This window comes from Rhinopithecus roxellana, chromosome 8, assembly GCF_007565055.1.
Source record: "Rhinopithecus roxellana isolate Shanxi Qingling chromosome 8, ASM756505v1, whole genome shotgun sequence".
NCBI lineage: Eukaryota > Metazoa > Chordata > Mammalia > Primates > Cercopithecidae > Rhinopithecus > Rhinopithecus roxellana.
In genome coordinates, this window is record NC_044556.1 from 134,001,445 (window position 1) to 134,019,260 (window position 17,816).

At 39.9% G+C, this 17,816-nt stretch overlaps 1 protein-coding gene across 1 annotated transcript in view; it reads right to left on the reverse strand.

Moving 5' to 3' along the window:
- Nucleotides 1-17,816, reverse strand: part of COLGALT2 (collagen beta(1-O)galactosyltransferase 2) — a 103,841-nt gene that overhangs the window by 2,496 nt on the left and 83,529 nt on the right. The window contains exons 7-10 of the mRNA XM_010368950.2: nt 14,273-14,349; nt 10,530-10,636; nt 4,696-4,828; nt 2,668-2,795 (exon numbers count right to left, since the gene is read on the reverse strand). Coding sequence (XP_010367252.2) covers nt 2,668-2,795; nt 4,696-4,828; nt 10,530-10,636; nt 14,273-14,349 — 445 coding nt within the window. The remainder of the gene's footprint in view (nt 1-2,667; nt 2,796-4,695; nt 4,829-10,529; nt 10,637-14,272; nt 14,350-17,816) is intronic.

Genomic DNA, 17,816 nt, shown 5'->3' on the forward strand with positions numbered 1-17,816 from the left:
CAGCCTTGGATGCCTTCTGCACAGCGCTCCAAGTGCTGGTGGGAAACACAGGGCCAAATAAGCTGGGGGAAAGAATCAGTCTGCAGTGAAGGTTCTGGGAACCCAAGATCGGCCCTAAAGGGTTCCTTTTGGGTAGTACGAATGACAGCTCTTGACAGACATTCTCCTGCATCACACTCGCCCAGCTGTGGCCAGGATTCCTCCCAGACATGCTGCTCAGAGAAAGACCCCTCAGGCACCTTCTGTCCTCCATGAACAACTTCTACAACATGGGATGTACCTTTGGCCACTCCCATCTTCCCTAGTCTACCCATGGATCTGTGCTTCATTACTTTTGCCTGGAACCTATTGGTTTGGGCTTGACTGGAGCAAGCAGAGGAGTTGCCTCCTTCTTGCCTGCCAGGTAAAGCAGTACTTCCTCTATTTTGCCCTAAAACAATCTCTTTCAACGTTCAAGGAATTCCCCCTAGTGAAAGCATCCCAGGATTTGTAGAACAAGTCCATGTTCAACCTTCAGTTCTTCTGAGGACAACAAACATATATCCCCAGCCACTGTCTCTTTAGATTACGGAGTCTGAGCTTCTCTCGTGTCTCATCCACTGGAAGGGAAACTCTTATCGAGCACTTGAGAGGTGCTAGAGTGACAGAGGTACTGAGTTAATGCTCTAACTTTACTTAATTTAATTTAAAATGTTGAAGCTGTGTGAAATATATTTATTTTTTCCATGAAACAAGTTCATTGTTTTGGTAGGACTACAGTTTACTTTACCAGCTGAAAATTTGGCTTCTGGATTGAGATGTGTTCTAAGTGTAAAATACATACCAGATTTTGAAGAGTTGGTACAAAAAAAGAGAAGATAAACTATGTCATTAATGGTTTTAAAATATTGACTACATACCAAAATGATCATACTGTTTGGATATATTTGGTTAAATAAAATATATTAAAATTAATTTAACCTAATTTATTTTTACCTTTTTAATGTGATTACTAGAAAACTGAAAATGACGTATGTGGCTTGCATTATATTTCTATTGAACAACACTCCCTCGATGATTCCAGTGACTTGTTCTATTCTTCCCTTTTATTATTCTCTTTTCCTGGAAAAATGTAATGTGGCAATCACGAACAGCTTCTTACCTTTCACGTTTCAGGTTGAAGTAACATTTGTTTCTTTTTTGTTTTAGAAAATGACAGGTACAATTTAAATTGTTATAGCTCTTTAAGACTATATAATAGATTTTAAGGGAATATTTTGACAATCTGTGAAATTTAGAAAACTTTTTTCTTTTCCTGTATCCTTATCAAGACAACTGTTCTTCCTTCTTGGATCTGTTGGTACTTTGTCCTGAGAAATGCACCCACCAAACTACATGTGAACAGGAACATATGCCAGCTCTAAACCTTATATTCCCTGGGTTGTCTTCTGTGATTATGAGGCTTCAGTGAAAGTTGCCTTTATACAAGTCACATAGGCATCAAGTAGGTTCCAGGCCTGTGAGGCCTTAACCGTAGGCTGCGGAGCCATCCATTGAGAAAGGCTGAAGTGCAGCGACTTCCAGAGGATATAGGAAGAAACAGTGATCTCAAGGGACTGTGCAGAATGCCAGATCTAACCACATGACCACATGATTGAAATCTGACAGGGCATAGGTGTCTTCTTATTACACAGTAATGCATTAGTTGAGCCATTGCTAGTGGCCCATTTTCTGAGGGAACAAGTATTCCACCTGGGCTCATGGTTACTACCCCCTGCGGGTGGGAGGAGCAGGGACAGCTCCTCTGCTGCAGCTGCTCCAAAGAAGCAGGCTCAGAGTTGATGAATTGCCTTTGACACACAGCTGGGAGCAAACACAATGCTTGGGAACTTTCTGCTTCATTGGAGAGAAACTGAAAGTGTCATTTGTTTTAAAAAGAAAGTGAGAGAGAGAAAGAAGGACGAGGCAGAGGAGGAAGAAAAAAAAGAAAGGAAATGAGGGAGGGAGAGAGGGAGAGGAAAAATGAAAGGAAAGGGAAGAAAAAAGTAGAAGCCACTCAATTCCCAGAGACAGTAGACAAAGAACATTAACTAAATGTCAGCTCAGAGCCAGCACTCACTTGGTGAGCCTGGTTTTCCTGCGTCAGCCTCAGACCCTTCCCCAAATCTAGTTGTCCACGTTCTCCATGTTTGTGCAACCCCATTTTCCAACAGAGGAGCTACCTGGCTGACCCTCTAACCTCCCACCTTCTCGGAACTTGCAGAGGCAACCTGCTGTCCTGGGAGCTGAGGCTTAAATATGACACATGACTTTTGCGCTTGAATAAATGGCCTCTTCTCCCGCTTCACACCCACTCCATGTGCCACGTTGCTTGAGGGTGGATTTCTGCTGTGCTCCTAAGTAAGTGCTCAGTGCCACACCTTGGTTCTGTCTGAAGGCCCCTGATCTGCAGGCAGACTCCAGGTCTCACACAGTCTTTCACAGTTTCCCACCCTGAAGAGTAGAAGGATGCAAAATCCAGCGGCTAACCTCTACCCACTTTTATTTCTGAGAACAGTTATGGAAAGAAAACTAGGTAAGTAGAAGCTTAAGCTGTATCTCTACTGGCTGTGGAGGTGGGCCTCTCTGCCCATTGGAAAGGATTGTGTGCCTCTCAGAGCCCTCTCATAAGATCATCTTGTCACTCACATTAGTTCCCAGTCCAGCTGAGCCTGGTCAATGTCATCCATCAGCTTCATCAGCTTCTTCTTAAACTGATGCTCAAAACGCACATCGTCTTCAATTACAAGAGTCTTCTCTAGCTCTCGATCAATTACCTGCAAAAGTCATCAGTAGGAAGATACCCTATGAAAAGCTTGATACCCAATTTTTATTAGATAAGTAAGTATTAAAAAGTCACGAGTCTAGTAGCATAGATTCATAACTGGAATCTAAGCAAACGGCCATCAACAGTAGAACAGATAAATAAACTGTGGCATATTCACAGCAGTGAGGATCTATGATCCACAATTAAATGCAACATTATGGGTGAATCTCCTAAATGTCATGTTGGGAGAGTCCACATACTGCATGGCTCCATTCATATATAGGAAAGTACAAACAAAGGTAAAGCTACTCAATGCCTTTAGAAGTCAGGATGGTGACTACCCTTGGGGACTGGTGACTAGAAGGAAGTACGGGGTCAGGGGGTGCTTGTGGGATGCTGGTGACCTGCTTCTGGATCTGTGTACTCATTAACATGGGTGTGTTGTTCTGTTTGTGAAATTTCCTTGAGTTGTATCTTTTGATCTATAGACTTTTATACCTATTTAATCACATTTCACTTAAAGTTTAAAGAAAACAAAGGCAGGCATAGACTGGATCATTAAAAGACAAAGTGTTCAAGGGGCCTTTCTTCAGGGACTTTCTGTTTGGTTGTGGAAACTGACTGTTTATCAGGAACCCCACACACCAATACCCCTTCCAGATATGTCTTGATCTGTACGACAGGGGTTCCAGTTCTGGCTCTGCCACTTCTTTTTTCTTTTCTTTTTCTTTTTTTAAATTATACTTTATGTTCTAGGGTACATGTGCACAATGTGAAGGTTTGTTACATATGTATACATGTGCCTTGTTGGTGTGCTGCACCCATTAACTCGTCATTTACATTAGGTATATCTCCTAATGCTATCCCTTCCCACTCCTCCCACCCCACAACAGGCCCTGGTGTGTGATGTTCCCCTTCATGTGTCCAAGTGTTCTCATTGTTCAATTCCCACCTATGAGTGAGAACATGCGGTGTTTGGTTTTCTGTTCTTGCAATAGTTTACTGAGAATGATGGTTTCCAGCTGCATCCATGTCCCTACAAAGGACACGAACTCATCCTTTTTTATGGCTGCATAATATTCCATGGTGTATATGTGCCACATTTTCTTAATCCAGTCTGTCGTTGATGGACATTTGGGTTGGTTCCAAGTCTTTGCTATTGTGAATAGTGCTGCAATAAACATACGTGTGCATGTGTTTTTATAGCAGCATGATTTATAATCCTTTGGGTATATACCCAGTAATGGGATGGCTGAGGTCAAATGGTATTTCTAGTTCTAGATCTTTGAGGAATCGCCACACTGTCTTCCACAATGGTTGAACTAGTTTACAGTCCCACCAACAGTGTAAAAGTGTTCCTATTTCTCCACATCCTCTCCAGTACCTGTTGTTTCCTGACTTTTTAATGATTGCCATTCTAACTAGTGTGAGGTGGTATCTCATTGCGGTTTTGATTTGCATTTCTCTGATGGCTAGTGACGATGTTGGCTCTGCCACTTCTTACCTGGACAAGCTACTTAATAATTTCTTCTTGGGTAAAAGTGGTCTGTCCTTCCCAACCTACCTCACATGACTTCTGTGTGATTTCTTGTATAAAATCACTTAATAAGTGATGTCATAATAGGTAGAATAGAAGGCATTCCTGCTCATGATGAGAATGAATTAATAACAGCGTAGCATATAGGATATGGTTATCTCCCCGTCTCCATCCCAAGTGGCACCAAAGCGACTCCTCCTTGCCCATTTGTTGCTGGTCTTGGGTCAGAGGCAGACACAAGGGAGGAGCAGCTCTCACATATACTTCCAGAACAGTTGCGGGCTCATTTTACATCTGGCCCTAATTCACCTGCGATAGCCTGCTTTCCTTTCTCCTCGTCATAAAACTGCAATCTGAATAAAGCATTGTTTACCTCTTTCCAGACTGAGTAGTGGCTGAGAAAGCAGCCGATTTCACCCCTCGTTAGAGGCCTGGAGGAATAGGGATCTCGATAGCCAGGCAGCATTTCAATATTCAGTGCCTTCAGCTGGCTTGTGTTGAGTGCCCTGCATCACAGAAAACACGTCTGGAAATTAACAAGTCAAAGGTCCCCACCACAAAGGCCAGAGAAAGAGAGAGTTAGTTCTGCAAACAACCCTCCTCCACACAGACAAAGATCCAGAGGCTTCCCTTTATTCCTTACAAGTTCCTCCGGGCTAATGTGTCACACTAGTATTATGAGCTCTGGGAAGACAAGAGGGTATCATATTTTTGTGTATTCCTCATAGTGCCCAACATAGTTCTAAGCATCATCAGTTTTTTGACAATGTTTAATAAGTACACTCCTATGGAAATTAGCTAAAGTATTGCAATAATCCAAGGAGTGTTTGATCCAGACCCACAGCTGAATCTCTGTTAACACAGTGAGCTTTGTGAAGTTCACAGCTGCCCTAATCTTAATCTGTTCCCTCCAGCCCTACAAAAGCCTTGAAAACCAGTAGCCTCACAACTATGACAGCTGCAAACCCCACCAACCCAGCAGCCACTGGCAGGGACAAAACGGACTGAGACTCCCCTAAAGACCTGCCCCCAGAAAATAATCTATTCAACCTGTCTAGTAGCTCCTTGAAAAGCTACATTCTCAGAGCTTGTCTTGATTTGACCTGACTCAGAGTTCATTTTCTGTGAACAGCACTATCTACAGGGCATTTGTCAAAACCCATGAGCAACAACTGTTTAACATTACAGTTGTTTGAGCAGGATTATCAGTTGATGCTAACAAGAAGCCAACCAAAAAACTTAAAAGGAAAAACCGAGGAATAAGAGGTCCATAGGGAGTTTGATTTGCTCCAAAATATCCCTGAGAATCTAGAAGACCCCAGGCATATTCAGGGCTGTCCACATGCCCAGGAAAAACTTGAAAAGTCCCTAGTCTCTCACCTCTGGCTGAACTTAAGGATCTGGAAAAAAATGTAGTGATGGCAAATGAATAAAACACTACAATGAAGGAAGAATTTGGCATAGCAAGTTTTAAAAATTAATACAACCATGTGGTGTCTACAAGAGCCAGCCTTTAGATTAAAAGACAAAAATAGGTTGAAAGTGAAAGAATACAAAAAGATATACCATGTAATCACCAATGACAAAAGAGCTGGCAGAGCTATGCTAATATTGGACAAAATAAATCTCAGACAAAATTCATGCTAGAACCAAGGAAGGACATTTTGTAATGACAGAAAGATCAATCCTGGCTGGGCACGGTGGCTCACGCCTGTAATCCCACCACTTTGGGAGGCCGAGGAGGGCGGATCACAAGGTCAGGAGATTGAGACCATCCTGGCTAACACAGTGAAACCCTGTCTCTACTAAAAATACAAAAATTAGCCAGGCGTGGTGGCAGGCACCTGTAGTCCCAGCTACTCGGGAGGCTGAGGCAGGAGAATGGTGTGAATCTGGGAGATGGAGCTTGCAATGAACCAAGATCACGCCATTGCACTCCAGCCTGGGTGACACGGTGAGACTCCAGACTCCATCTCAAAAAAAAAAAAAAAAAAAAAAAAGGTCAATCCATCAGGAAGACATAACAATTATAAATACATATGCACCTAATAGAACCTCAGAACCATGAAACGGGAAGAACAGAAAGGAGAAATAGACGACTCAACAATAATAGGAGAAGACATCAATATCCCACTTGCAATAATAGAATTAGGCAGGAGGAAGACAAGGAAACAGAAAGCTTGAGTAATATCTTAAAGCAATCAGACCTAGTAGACGTCTATAGAACACTACACCCAACAATAGCCAAATATACACTTTCAAGTGTACATGGGACATTCTCTAAGAAATACCATTTTTTAGACCATAAAGACCATACAGGTCATAATTAAGTATCAGTATACTTAAAAGGATTGAAATCACACAAGGTATGTTCTCCAACCTCAATGGTATGAAATTAAAAACCAGTAACAAAAGGAAACTTGGGAAATTCAGAAATGTGGAATTAAACAATACACTCCAAACCAATGGGTCAAAGAAGAAATCACAAGGGAAATTAGAAAATGTTTTGAGATAAATGAAAGCACAGCATACCAAAACTTATGGGATACACCTAACATAGTACTCGGAGATATAGTTACAGCTGCCAATGTCTATAGTAAAATAGAATATCTCAAATAAATAATCCTCCCATCCACCTTAAGAAACTAAATAAAGAGAAAATTAAACCCAAAGCAAGCAGGAGGAAGAAAATAATGAAGGCTACAGTAGAAATAAATGAACTAGAGAACAGAAAAACAATAGAGAAAATCAACAAAACCAAAAGTCAGTCCTCTGAAAAGATCAACAAAAGTTGATCTTGAGGTCAGGAGATCAGGAGATCGAGACTATCCTGGCTAACATGGTGAAATCCCATCTCTACTAAAAGTACAAAAAATTAGCCAGATGTAGTGGCAGGCGCCTGTAGTCCCAGCTACTCAGGAGGCTGAGGCAGGAGAACGGCGTGAACCCAAGAGGCAGAGCTTGCAGTGAGCTGAGATGGCGCCACTGCACTCTAGCCTGGGTGACAGAGCAAGACTCTATCTCAAAAAAAAAAAAAAAAAAAAAAAAAAAAAAAAAAAAAAGAGTAAACTCATACTATTAAAGTCAAGAATGAAAGAGGGGTTACCCCTACCGACCTTATGAAAGTAAAAAAGATTATATGATATTGTTTACAATGAACAATTGTATGGCAAAAAATTAGATAACCTAGATGAAATGGACAAATTGATAGAAAGGTACAAACTACCAAAATTGACTCAAGAAGAAACAGAAAGTATAAATATACCTATAACAAGTAAAGAAGTTTAATTAGTAATAAAAAAATTTTCCACAAAGAAAAGCCTAGAACCAGATGGCTTCACTAGGGGTTTCTGCCAAATGTTTAAAAATTGTTGACACGAATCCTTCACAAACTTCCAAAAAAAGAGAGGAGGAGGGAACACATCCTAGCTGATTTTATGAAGCCAATATTATTTTGATACAAAACCAAAAACATTATAAGAAAACTGCAGACCAATTTCAGTTATTAATATAGATGTGGAAATCTTCAAGCAAATACTAGCAACAGAATCCAGCAATTTACAAAAGGAATTACACAGCATGACCAACTGGGTCCCAGGATCATCCCAAGGTTGCAAGTTTAGTTTAACATGTGAAAACTAATCAAAGTAACATACCATATTAACAGGCAAAAGTCACATGTTCATCTTAATAGACACAGACAAATCATTTGACAAAATCCAACACCCTTCTATAATAAAAACACTAAACAAAATAGGACTAAAAGGGACCTTCCTCAACCCAGTAAAGGCCATCTGTGAAAAACCCACAGTTAACATCATACTTAGCAGTGACAGACTGAATGCCTTCCCTCTAAGATCAGGAAAAAATCAAGAAACTCTCGTCTCACCAGTTCTTTCAACCTTGTACTTGATGATCTAGCAAAAGCAGTTAGACATGAAGAAGAAATAAATGGTATCCAGGTCTGAAAGGAACATATAACACTATCTCTACTTGCATGTTACATGGTCTTATATGTGGAAGATCCTAAGGAATATACATACACAAAGGGAAAAGTACTATTAGAACAGATAAAAAGAGTTCAGTAAGGTTGCAGGATACAGGATCAATATACAAAAATCAATTGTGTTCATATTCATTTAGCAATGAACAATCTGAAAATGGAACTAAGGAAACAGTTCCATGTACCATAGCACCAAAAGAGTAAAATACTTAGGAGTATATTTAACAAAATAAATGCAAGATTTGTATACTGAAAATGACAAAACATCATTCAAAGAACTAAAGAAGATCTAAATAGTAAAAAGACACTCCATGATCATGAATCAGAAGACTTCATATTGTTAACATGGAAATATTCTCCCAGTTGACGTACAGACTCAATGCAATTCCTATCAAAATCCCAGCTGCTGTTTTCTTTTTTTTGTGGAACTTGACAAGCTAATTCTAAAATTCACATGGAAATGTAAGGGACCCAGAATAGCTAAGACAAACTTGAAAAAGAATAACAAAATTGAAGGACTCGTACTTCTTACATACAAAGCTACAGTCATCAAGACAGTATAGTACTGGCATAAGGATAGACATATAGATCAATCAAATAAAATTGAGAGTTCAGAAATAAACCCTTACATTTATGGGCAACTGATTTTTTACAATGGTGCCAAGACAATTCTACGAGGGAAAGGAAGTCTTTTTAACAAATGGTGAAGGGACAGATGGATAACCATGTGCAAAACAATGAATATGGATCCCTGCCTCATGCCATATACAAAAATTTACTCAACACAGATCAAAGACCTAAATGTAATAGATAAAACTGTAGAACTCTCAGAAGAAAACTTCATGAAGTAAATCTTCATAGCTTTGAAATTGACAATGGATTCTTAGGTATGACACCAAAATTACTAGCAACAAGAACAAAAAATAAACTGGATTTCATCAAAATGAAAAACTCTTTTGCTTCAATGTACATCATTATGAAAGTGTGACAATCTATAATGCATAAAGTTAAAGAAAATATTTGACAATTACATATCTGATAAAGGACTTGCATCCAGGTTATACAAAGAACTCTCACTATTCAACTAGTTTCCCTGGTCCATGTGGTCTATGAATGGGATTGGGGCTCTTGGAGGTATTTGAAGCAGTGGTTCCTAAACTCTACTGCACCCAAGAATAGGGCTGACAGATTTAGGAAGTGAAAAACACAAAACATTCAGTCAAATTTAAATCTTAGATAAATAACGAATAATTTTTTAGTATAACCAAGCCCCATGTGATGTCTGGGACAAATTTAACTGGCTATCCAGTATTTTATGTGGCAATCCTACCCAAGAATTACCTTGAGGCTTCTTAAATGCAGATCCTGGGTCTAGCCTCACAGAGCATAATTCAGCAGGTCTGTGATGGGACTGGGGGAGCTGCCCCCTTAACCATCCCTGGGGACTCTGATGTGAGTGTCTAGGTCACACTTTGAGAAACACTGATGAGATTCTCTAAGGGAGTCATAAGAACTTCAACAGCTGCTAGCCATACTCCTCAGCTGGGGTTATGCAAATAGAAAACAAAGCTACTGATATTCTAAACCAACATATAACATGGAAAGGCATATTTTATAAAAATCTATGCTTAGAAATAGTTTAGGGTGTCCAATAAAAGGGCAAAGCCAAACAAGATAAAACACAAAGAAGGGATCTAACTAGGTTTCCTGTGTTACTTTCCTGCCATGTTTCCAGGAAAAGTGGCCACTATGATCGGTCCAGGCAGATTGTAGCAGGCATCTCATGCAACAGGAAATGTAGAACTTTATGCATTTTTCCATCCATTTTCTTCAGGTTGCCCAAGTTTTAACACTTTATGCTCTAATTCAGCTCTGAACACAATTCTGAACACATTCCTTCTGTTACACTACAGAAAGCTGAAAACCACCACAACTGTTCCAAGAACCCCCAGAGACGGGACAATCACATCCAATGTGAGCATTCAGTGTAATGAAAACCAAAGACCACTGGCTGGTGAGGGAATTTCAGGCCTGCTCTACAGGATGAAATTAACTTAAATGCTACTGTAGGTGGCCATTTTAAAAACATGACTATCCTTTAATGACCAAAGAGACTTATAGCCCCACCCGGGACTAACTCTCTGTCAGAGAAGGCACATCTCCACTCCAATCACATCTGCAATGGGAGAAGAAACCCAACTCACTTTCCATCCACAGCCTCGACAATCTTGACCTCAATCTCCTGCTCATACAGTGTGCGCAGCATCCGGTCCCGCCTGTCCTTTCTGCGTTTGAGGTTTATCATGAAAATCTAATACAAGAAGAAAAAGGGAAAAGACACATAAATTACTCAAGTCTTCTTTTAGGCTATTTGAAAAGTTTAGTAAATGTTTTAGATAGAAGAAGGAGTGGAAAGGATAGGAAGAACTGTGGTGAAAATTCATTTCTATCTCATATCAGTGTTTAAGGTAAATGATATTAATTCAAATTGAATTATTTTTAAAACTCAACTCTTTGTAGTGACTTAACTCTCTTTGTTTCTCTGATGTTCATTGATAAGTATGTTCTCCCTTCTCTTGAAATAGGAAACTTTAAAAAACTCCTTAAGAAGTCAAAGGACAACATGATCCTATGTTTAGAAAAACCTCAAGACTCCATCAAAAAGCCATTAGGATTGATAAACAACTTCAGTAAAGTTGCAAGATACAAAGTCAACACATAAAAATCATTAGCATTTATATATGCTAACAACAAACAATCTGAAAAAGAAATAGAAAAAGCAATCCCATTTACAATAGCTACAAAAAAATTTAATAATACTTAGGAATAAATTTAACCAAAGGAGGTAAAGATCTTTATAATGAAAACTATAAAACACTGATGAAAGAAATGGAAGGACACTAAAAATAGAAAGATATCCCATGTTCACGGATTGGAATAATTAACATTGCTAAAATGTCCATAATATCAAAAGTGATAAACACATTCAATGCAATCCCTACCAAAATACAAATGACATTTTTCATAGAAACAGAAAAAAAACTTACAATTTTCATGGAACCACAAAAGACCCTGAATAGCCAAAGCTGTCATGAGCAAAAAGAACAAGGCTTGAGGGAGCACACTACCTGCCTTCAAAATATGCTACAAAGTCATAGTAACCAAAACAGCATGGTACTGGCATAAGAAAAGACAACACATAGACCAATGGAACCAAATAGAGAACCAGAAATAAGTGCACACATTTACAGTCAACTCATTTTCAACAAGGACAACAAGAGTTATAGATAATGAGGATGTCCTCACTATTCCCAGATTTAATGAACTATAGAGGTATCTAAAACTTTGTGAATGCCATTACAGGTAAATCAATGTTTTAATAAGGTCCTTTTGCTATAAGCAGTAAGAAACTCATTTTAAATGTTAAACTAGTGACTTTAACTGCCAGTGAGAAATGATGATGACACATAGCATGGTAAAGCAGAAACCTATAGAAACAAGTCAGGTGGTGTTGACTTCATCCTGACTAACCATTTGGATGACTTTGAAGAAGACATTAATGTTTCTGGGTCCACTTCTATAAAAATAGGGGGGTGAAGAAACTCATCTTTCAAATTCAGTACAGATTAAAATGTGTAAGATAGGTGGTTTATAATAAAGTTGGCTTTCTGCTATAGCCAGAATAAAGGAGAAACATTGTCTTAGAACCAGTCTGGAGTTCAGATTGTACTGTGTTAAGGTTTGGTTCACATGGTCATTCTGAATGCAGTCATAAATATATATTTCACTGGAATTAAAAGCTACACTAACTAAAATTTCAACCCTTCCTTGCAAAATATTCTCATCTATCCGTTTATAGATCCCTGGGCATAGAAACTGATGTAGGAGCAAGATGTTCTCTTTGAAGAAACTGTCCACCTGATTTGGGGCCAAGTCGATTAAGTGCATCCTAATTTTACTACTTTCCTTGTTTACCTAACTGGGTAATTATTTTGTAAAAAACATAATTTTCTGTGGTGACTGTATTTGTCTTATTACTTGGGACTTTATAACTTAACGGGTTGTGTTCTTTTAGTCAGAATCATACTGTGATGGGTCATGCCTCATCCCCTAATTTTCCAGATATAGAAAGGAAAGGGCATTTTCTCAGGTATAAACATGAAGCCACCTGAGGTCACTCTAGGAGAACAAAAACAAAACAGAACAAAAAATCAACAGAAATAAATCCAAAAAGGTCCCCCAAACCAGAGACCTCCAGTCTGGGAAGACTTTTAGTAAATAACAATCCAGTTCCAGTCCCTGCCAGGACAAGTGCAATAAAACTGTAGCCACGAAGTAAAAACACAGACGGCTCGCTCATACTTAGTGAACAGTAAACAGAGAAAAGAGTCTCACAGCCAAATGCAGCCCAGACACCACCAATGAGGTCACAGAGTCCGAGGAGGATTGAAAAGTCCCTGAAAAGCCCTTTTTCTACCATGCTATCTCTGTTCCATACAGAGAGGTGACTAACCCTAGACTCAGGAAAGTAGAGTCTCCAAGCCTGTGCCACTTCACGGAGTTGGCCTTCTCCTGAAGGGCTGTAGGAGTGACCCAGTCTTTACACCATGTCCTCGCCAAAGAAGACCAGAACTGGAAGATCCTGGTTTTGTCTTACTTTATTTGCTTTGGTTTTGTCCTCATAGGAATGTTTTTAGGAGGAAAAATGAATCTATGTAAGGACATGGGTCCTTTCACCTAGGGAACCGAAAGAGAGGTGTGGGGAAGGAAAGCTACAGTAATATGTGGAAGCTGGTCCACTGTGGGTGTGGGACAACCTTCTCTGTAGCTCTGATCATTTTTGAAAACTATTTGCAAATGAGTCTTATTCCTCTCTACTACATGTGGCTCTTCTCTTCTCATTCTGCCCTCTGTGGAAACAGCATAGTAGCTGTTAACTCTTCCCCATTTAATATTCATGAAATACCCTTTCCCCATTCCTGAAGTATAGCTCCAAATCAGTTTTATGGAAGAAATCTCAACTCCCAGTTCTAGCGTCAAATCCCTTTGAGAAGGCTGTACTCTGGGGACATGTATGTATATGTTACCGTGTGATAAACAAGGCATTTTCCTTCGATTAAGCAGTGGCAATGAGCACCAAGCTCAAAGCCTGTTCTGTTACATATCCAGAGTCCATGGAAGAGTTGTCAGTTGTGGACTCCTGATGCACTGCCCTAGCTTCTAGACCACAAAGCTCCTTCTGAATACTGTTCAGCAGCTACCGGAGAGACCCATGAGAGAGACGGTGACATGGAGTCACAATCCCTGCCAAGTATCTGTTATGCATATTACCAGGAGGGGTACCTCTTAATATTTCTGCTTCATTCTTTATACAACTAAAACTTAATAACAAATACTACCCTTAGAATATTATTAGGAAGTTCTTGCCTGCTGAAAGGCAGAATTTTAGAACAAATATGTTTTTTTTCTTTCTTTGTCCTCTCAACCCCGCTCTCCAACCTTTTTCCATGGAAGAATAGTAGAAAGAAAAGAAAGCACAAAAAGTCCCAGAATAGTTTCCACTTGCTCAGATGTGGCAGAATAAAGTTAAAGTCCTCTATATCTAAAACATGTATCCTCTCTAACTTACTCTTGAACTTTGATAAAAAGGTTGATTAAAAATATCACAATATCTGCTCCTAGAAAATATCAAATTCACTTTCATTACTAAATGGTAACTTCCTTCTGAGTAAATGATTAGCTACCTTTTATCATGATCCTCCCTTTTTTAAGATAAGGAAACTAAGGAACAACAAAAACCAAGTAGTTTTCCCAAGACCTCAGAGCCATTTCAGCAGCCAAGCCAATCTTGCTGGCTCTCAGATGCAAGCTCAGGCTTGTGTTCCAAAATGAACACATAAGCCTGCACACACGTGCATGTGCACACACATATAGACACCTTTCCTACCTCATCAAATCCCATCTTGTCTGGATATTTAGGGACAAGTGAGACATACTTGGAGGGTTCCATTGGAGGACGGTCAACTGGAAGACACAAGAAACATGCAGAGTGCTTTGTTAATGAAAGGGTCAGAAATCAGAATTCCATCCGCATGCCTGATCTCTAGGGCTGGAATACAACTTGGAAATACAGGGCAGGGGACAATGGTAGCAGTTCTCCAGGACTGAGTAGCCACACAGGAACCCTGCTGCTCAGGGCACTGGTTTCAAGAGCATTTGTTTATATGGAAATTGCAACATTTGCTCCACTTCCCTTAAGACTTATTTCAAGAATATTTGGGAGGCAGTTTAGGATAATGGTGAAGAGGAAGGGCTCCAGAGTTGGATGATCTGGGTCCAAACCTTGGTTTGTGAAGGAGTAGGAGAGGTAGGGGACCTCTTTAAGCTCATTTCTTTGGTGTAAAATTGGGATAATAGAAGTGTATCTGTGTTATAAAATTTAAATGAGACCTGCTGCAAAACACTCATCACTTTAACATGATAAATGCCCAACAACTCTTAGCTATTGAAAAAGCTCAGAAATAGGCTAGAATTTTTACTGAAAAATACTTTTTTCTCTACATTTAAAATTGTCAAAGTGTGGGACTATTTTTGTCCCACCTGGGCAGGTTTAGCTGCGGGTGCGCAAAAGGTCCTTTGCTTTGACAGGATCTAACCATGGAGAGCTGGCCCTCATCTAATGGGAAGATTCCAGCTGGGAGCGACACTACTTCTCCAATAATGACAGTTTTATTTATTTGATACTCTAAAAAAGCTTCCTTTGCAAGCTGTGTATTTTAAAGGTTGGAAGTAATATTGGTTAAGAAATCTGAAAAGGCCTTGAAGAATGTTTAGTATTATACAAATTCAAAGTCCTCATTTGATTTTCCTTGAAGGGATAATACAAAGAAAATTTAAAATGAGAGCTGGTAACTGGGATGTTGAAAGAACTATGGGTGATGGCCATGACTACTGTAACGTATCTGTTCCCCTCTATTCCAGGCACAGGAGAGGAATACACTCTCCTGCCCTTGAAGTTACTCAGGGCTATATGACTTTCTGGGGAAAGTTGACAGTGTAATGCTGCTGCTCCACTCTCCAAGAGCTCCCCTGCCCCTGGCCCTGGTCCCACCACAGTGCTCGTAGCGGCATGTGTGGATATGGAGCAGCTGCAAATTGGAAGCAGCCTGGAACGTGGAGCATCAACACATGGAGGGCAGCTCCCAGGAAAGACACCAGCTCTGCAGACTTGGATAACAAGAAATAAGCCATTGTTGTATGATGCCGATCAGATTTTTATATTCCAGCATAACTTTGCCCATCCTGAGATACTGTCCAAAGGGTATGATCTGTTTAACTTCACTGAAATATTACAGAGAAATCCTGACATCCTTTTACTTATTGGCAAATGATGTGAAATTCTAAAACATAGTGAGACAGAGTTCTTAGGCCAAACACAAGAGCTGATCTTATTACTTCAAACTTGACACAGTCATATTTCTGTGCATATGCAGCACATGTGTTTGTCTTCCTAACAGCAGCCCAGAATATTCTGGTCCTTTCTGCTCCATTCCACTCTTTACAAGTTTCTTTTAAAATCAACAGGGAGGGTCCACCATGTACAGGGTTAGGTTTTTAAGGCAAAGAAGCTTAATGTACCAGCTTCCTCCTGTTCATGACATTGTCTGAGGAGCTGTCTCACTCTCCCTCCTGGGGCCTGAGACTTGGGAGGACGTTATATTTTGAGTTACCCATTCTAGGCTGCTGGTCTCCTTTGGACTCACATGGCCTGTGTGGCTTTAACATTTCAGCCAAAGAGTCTACTTTTAGCGACTTTGTTTCCCTCAAACATAGGCAGTCATTGCATTCACAGGACAAGTGTTGCAAAAAAAGCCACGAGTGGTTGGCTCCCGAAAGTCATCACTGAGCAAAAATATCAGAGAAGTGTGCTTGGGTTTTGCCACTGAAGGCAGCAGTAAGCCATAGAGGAAAACAGGAAGTAACACAGTAAGTCAGACCTAAGAAACTTAGTCTGTGGGGAGAAGGATGTATCTTTGCTGACAACAGACTTGAAGGTTAGGTATATCCTGGCTTCTGTTTGTAGCCATTTCTGACTTCATCATTCATAATTCATCTGATCTCTCATTAAATCCCTTCCTGGAAATAATCCTTCCCTGTACTGCCACTTGGGACAACGGGCTACATTGCTTTCGGGAAAGTTTCAAGATCTAGTGTGAATAATTACAGCCATTGTTACAGCATCTTATCACTCACAGAACTGTGGGTTCTGTGAGTGATATATATGTCACATATATACTTGACATATCTAATCACAAATATTTAATGTTCATATGTACCATGGGATATGTATGAGTGTCTCGATTTTTATAGATAAGGTAACAAACATTAAATAACTTGCCCAAGATCACAGAGCTGATAGAGCTGGTATTTGAACTTAATCTGACTCCTGCACTGGAGCTCTTAATTCCCATTCCACATCATCTCCAGAGCTAGTCCTTGGTGGCCACTGGTATTAGCCAACAAGGCAACTGGGCTGGGTCCAGAGTAGCTCATTTAAGCCCAGTCATGTCTGGAAAAGTACCTGATAGATTGTACTTGGATCAAATCCTACCGCTTCTTCTCTATAATTTCTCCTAAACTTCTTCCATTTTTGCAGCCTAGCTTGGGTGCTTACCCACTGTGTCTGGGCTGTTTTTGATTTTTTTTCAAACACTCACATGCTCTCAGTCTTTCCTATTCTAATTAATCACGCTCACTGTTGTCAAAATAATCTTCCGCCACACAGCTCTGCTCTCAACCATAACAGTCACACTCAAAGATACATTTAAGGGCTTAACAGGTTGCTAGGTGTTTTCATAGTCACCATGTAATTTTATCTTCAATTTTTTGTGGTGGTTTTTTTTTTTTCCCCCACAAGTAAAGAAACTGAGACCAAGCCAGATGTAGACTTGTCCAAGGTCAAATACTGAGTGACTGGCAGAGCTGGAACTCAGTTTTAGACCGGACTTCAAATCCAATTATCTTAGTAATTTTTACATGATGTACTGTTGTCTCAAAATGTCAATATTGAGAGCAGGTACCTGAGCCTTCCTGTCACCTTATGCTGTAATTTGCAAGAGTAATCGCCTCATGCTTTATAAACCATTTAAATCTAACATCTTTACAAGATCTGGCCTCCTGTCATTCATCTCCCAAAGGCAACACATCCCCAAATTCTCTATGCAGCTTCTAATGTACTAAATGAGTTATCACATGAAAACAGATGGGCACAGTGCTTTTAATAAGTGTTAGTCATTGTCGTCATAACCCTTCTCTCACCTCACTCAGATTCTTCAACTCTGATTTCTAAAACTCCAGTCTGCAATTCAGAAACTTCCTGACCATCCCCTTCACAAGATTTTCAATTCTCATCCACTGATGCCTGATAAAACCCTAATCCTGGTTAAACTCGTTGCCCACTTACTCAGCACCAAGAGGACTACTGTTAGAAA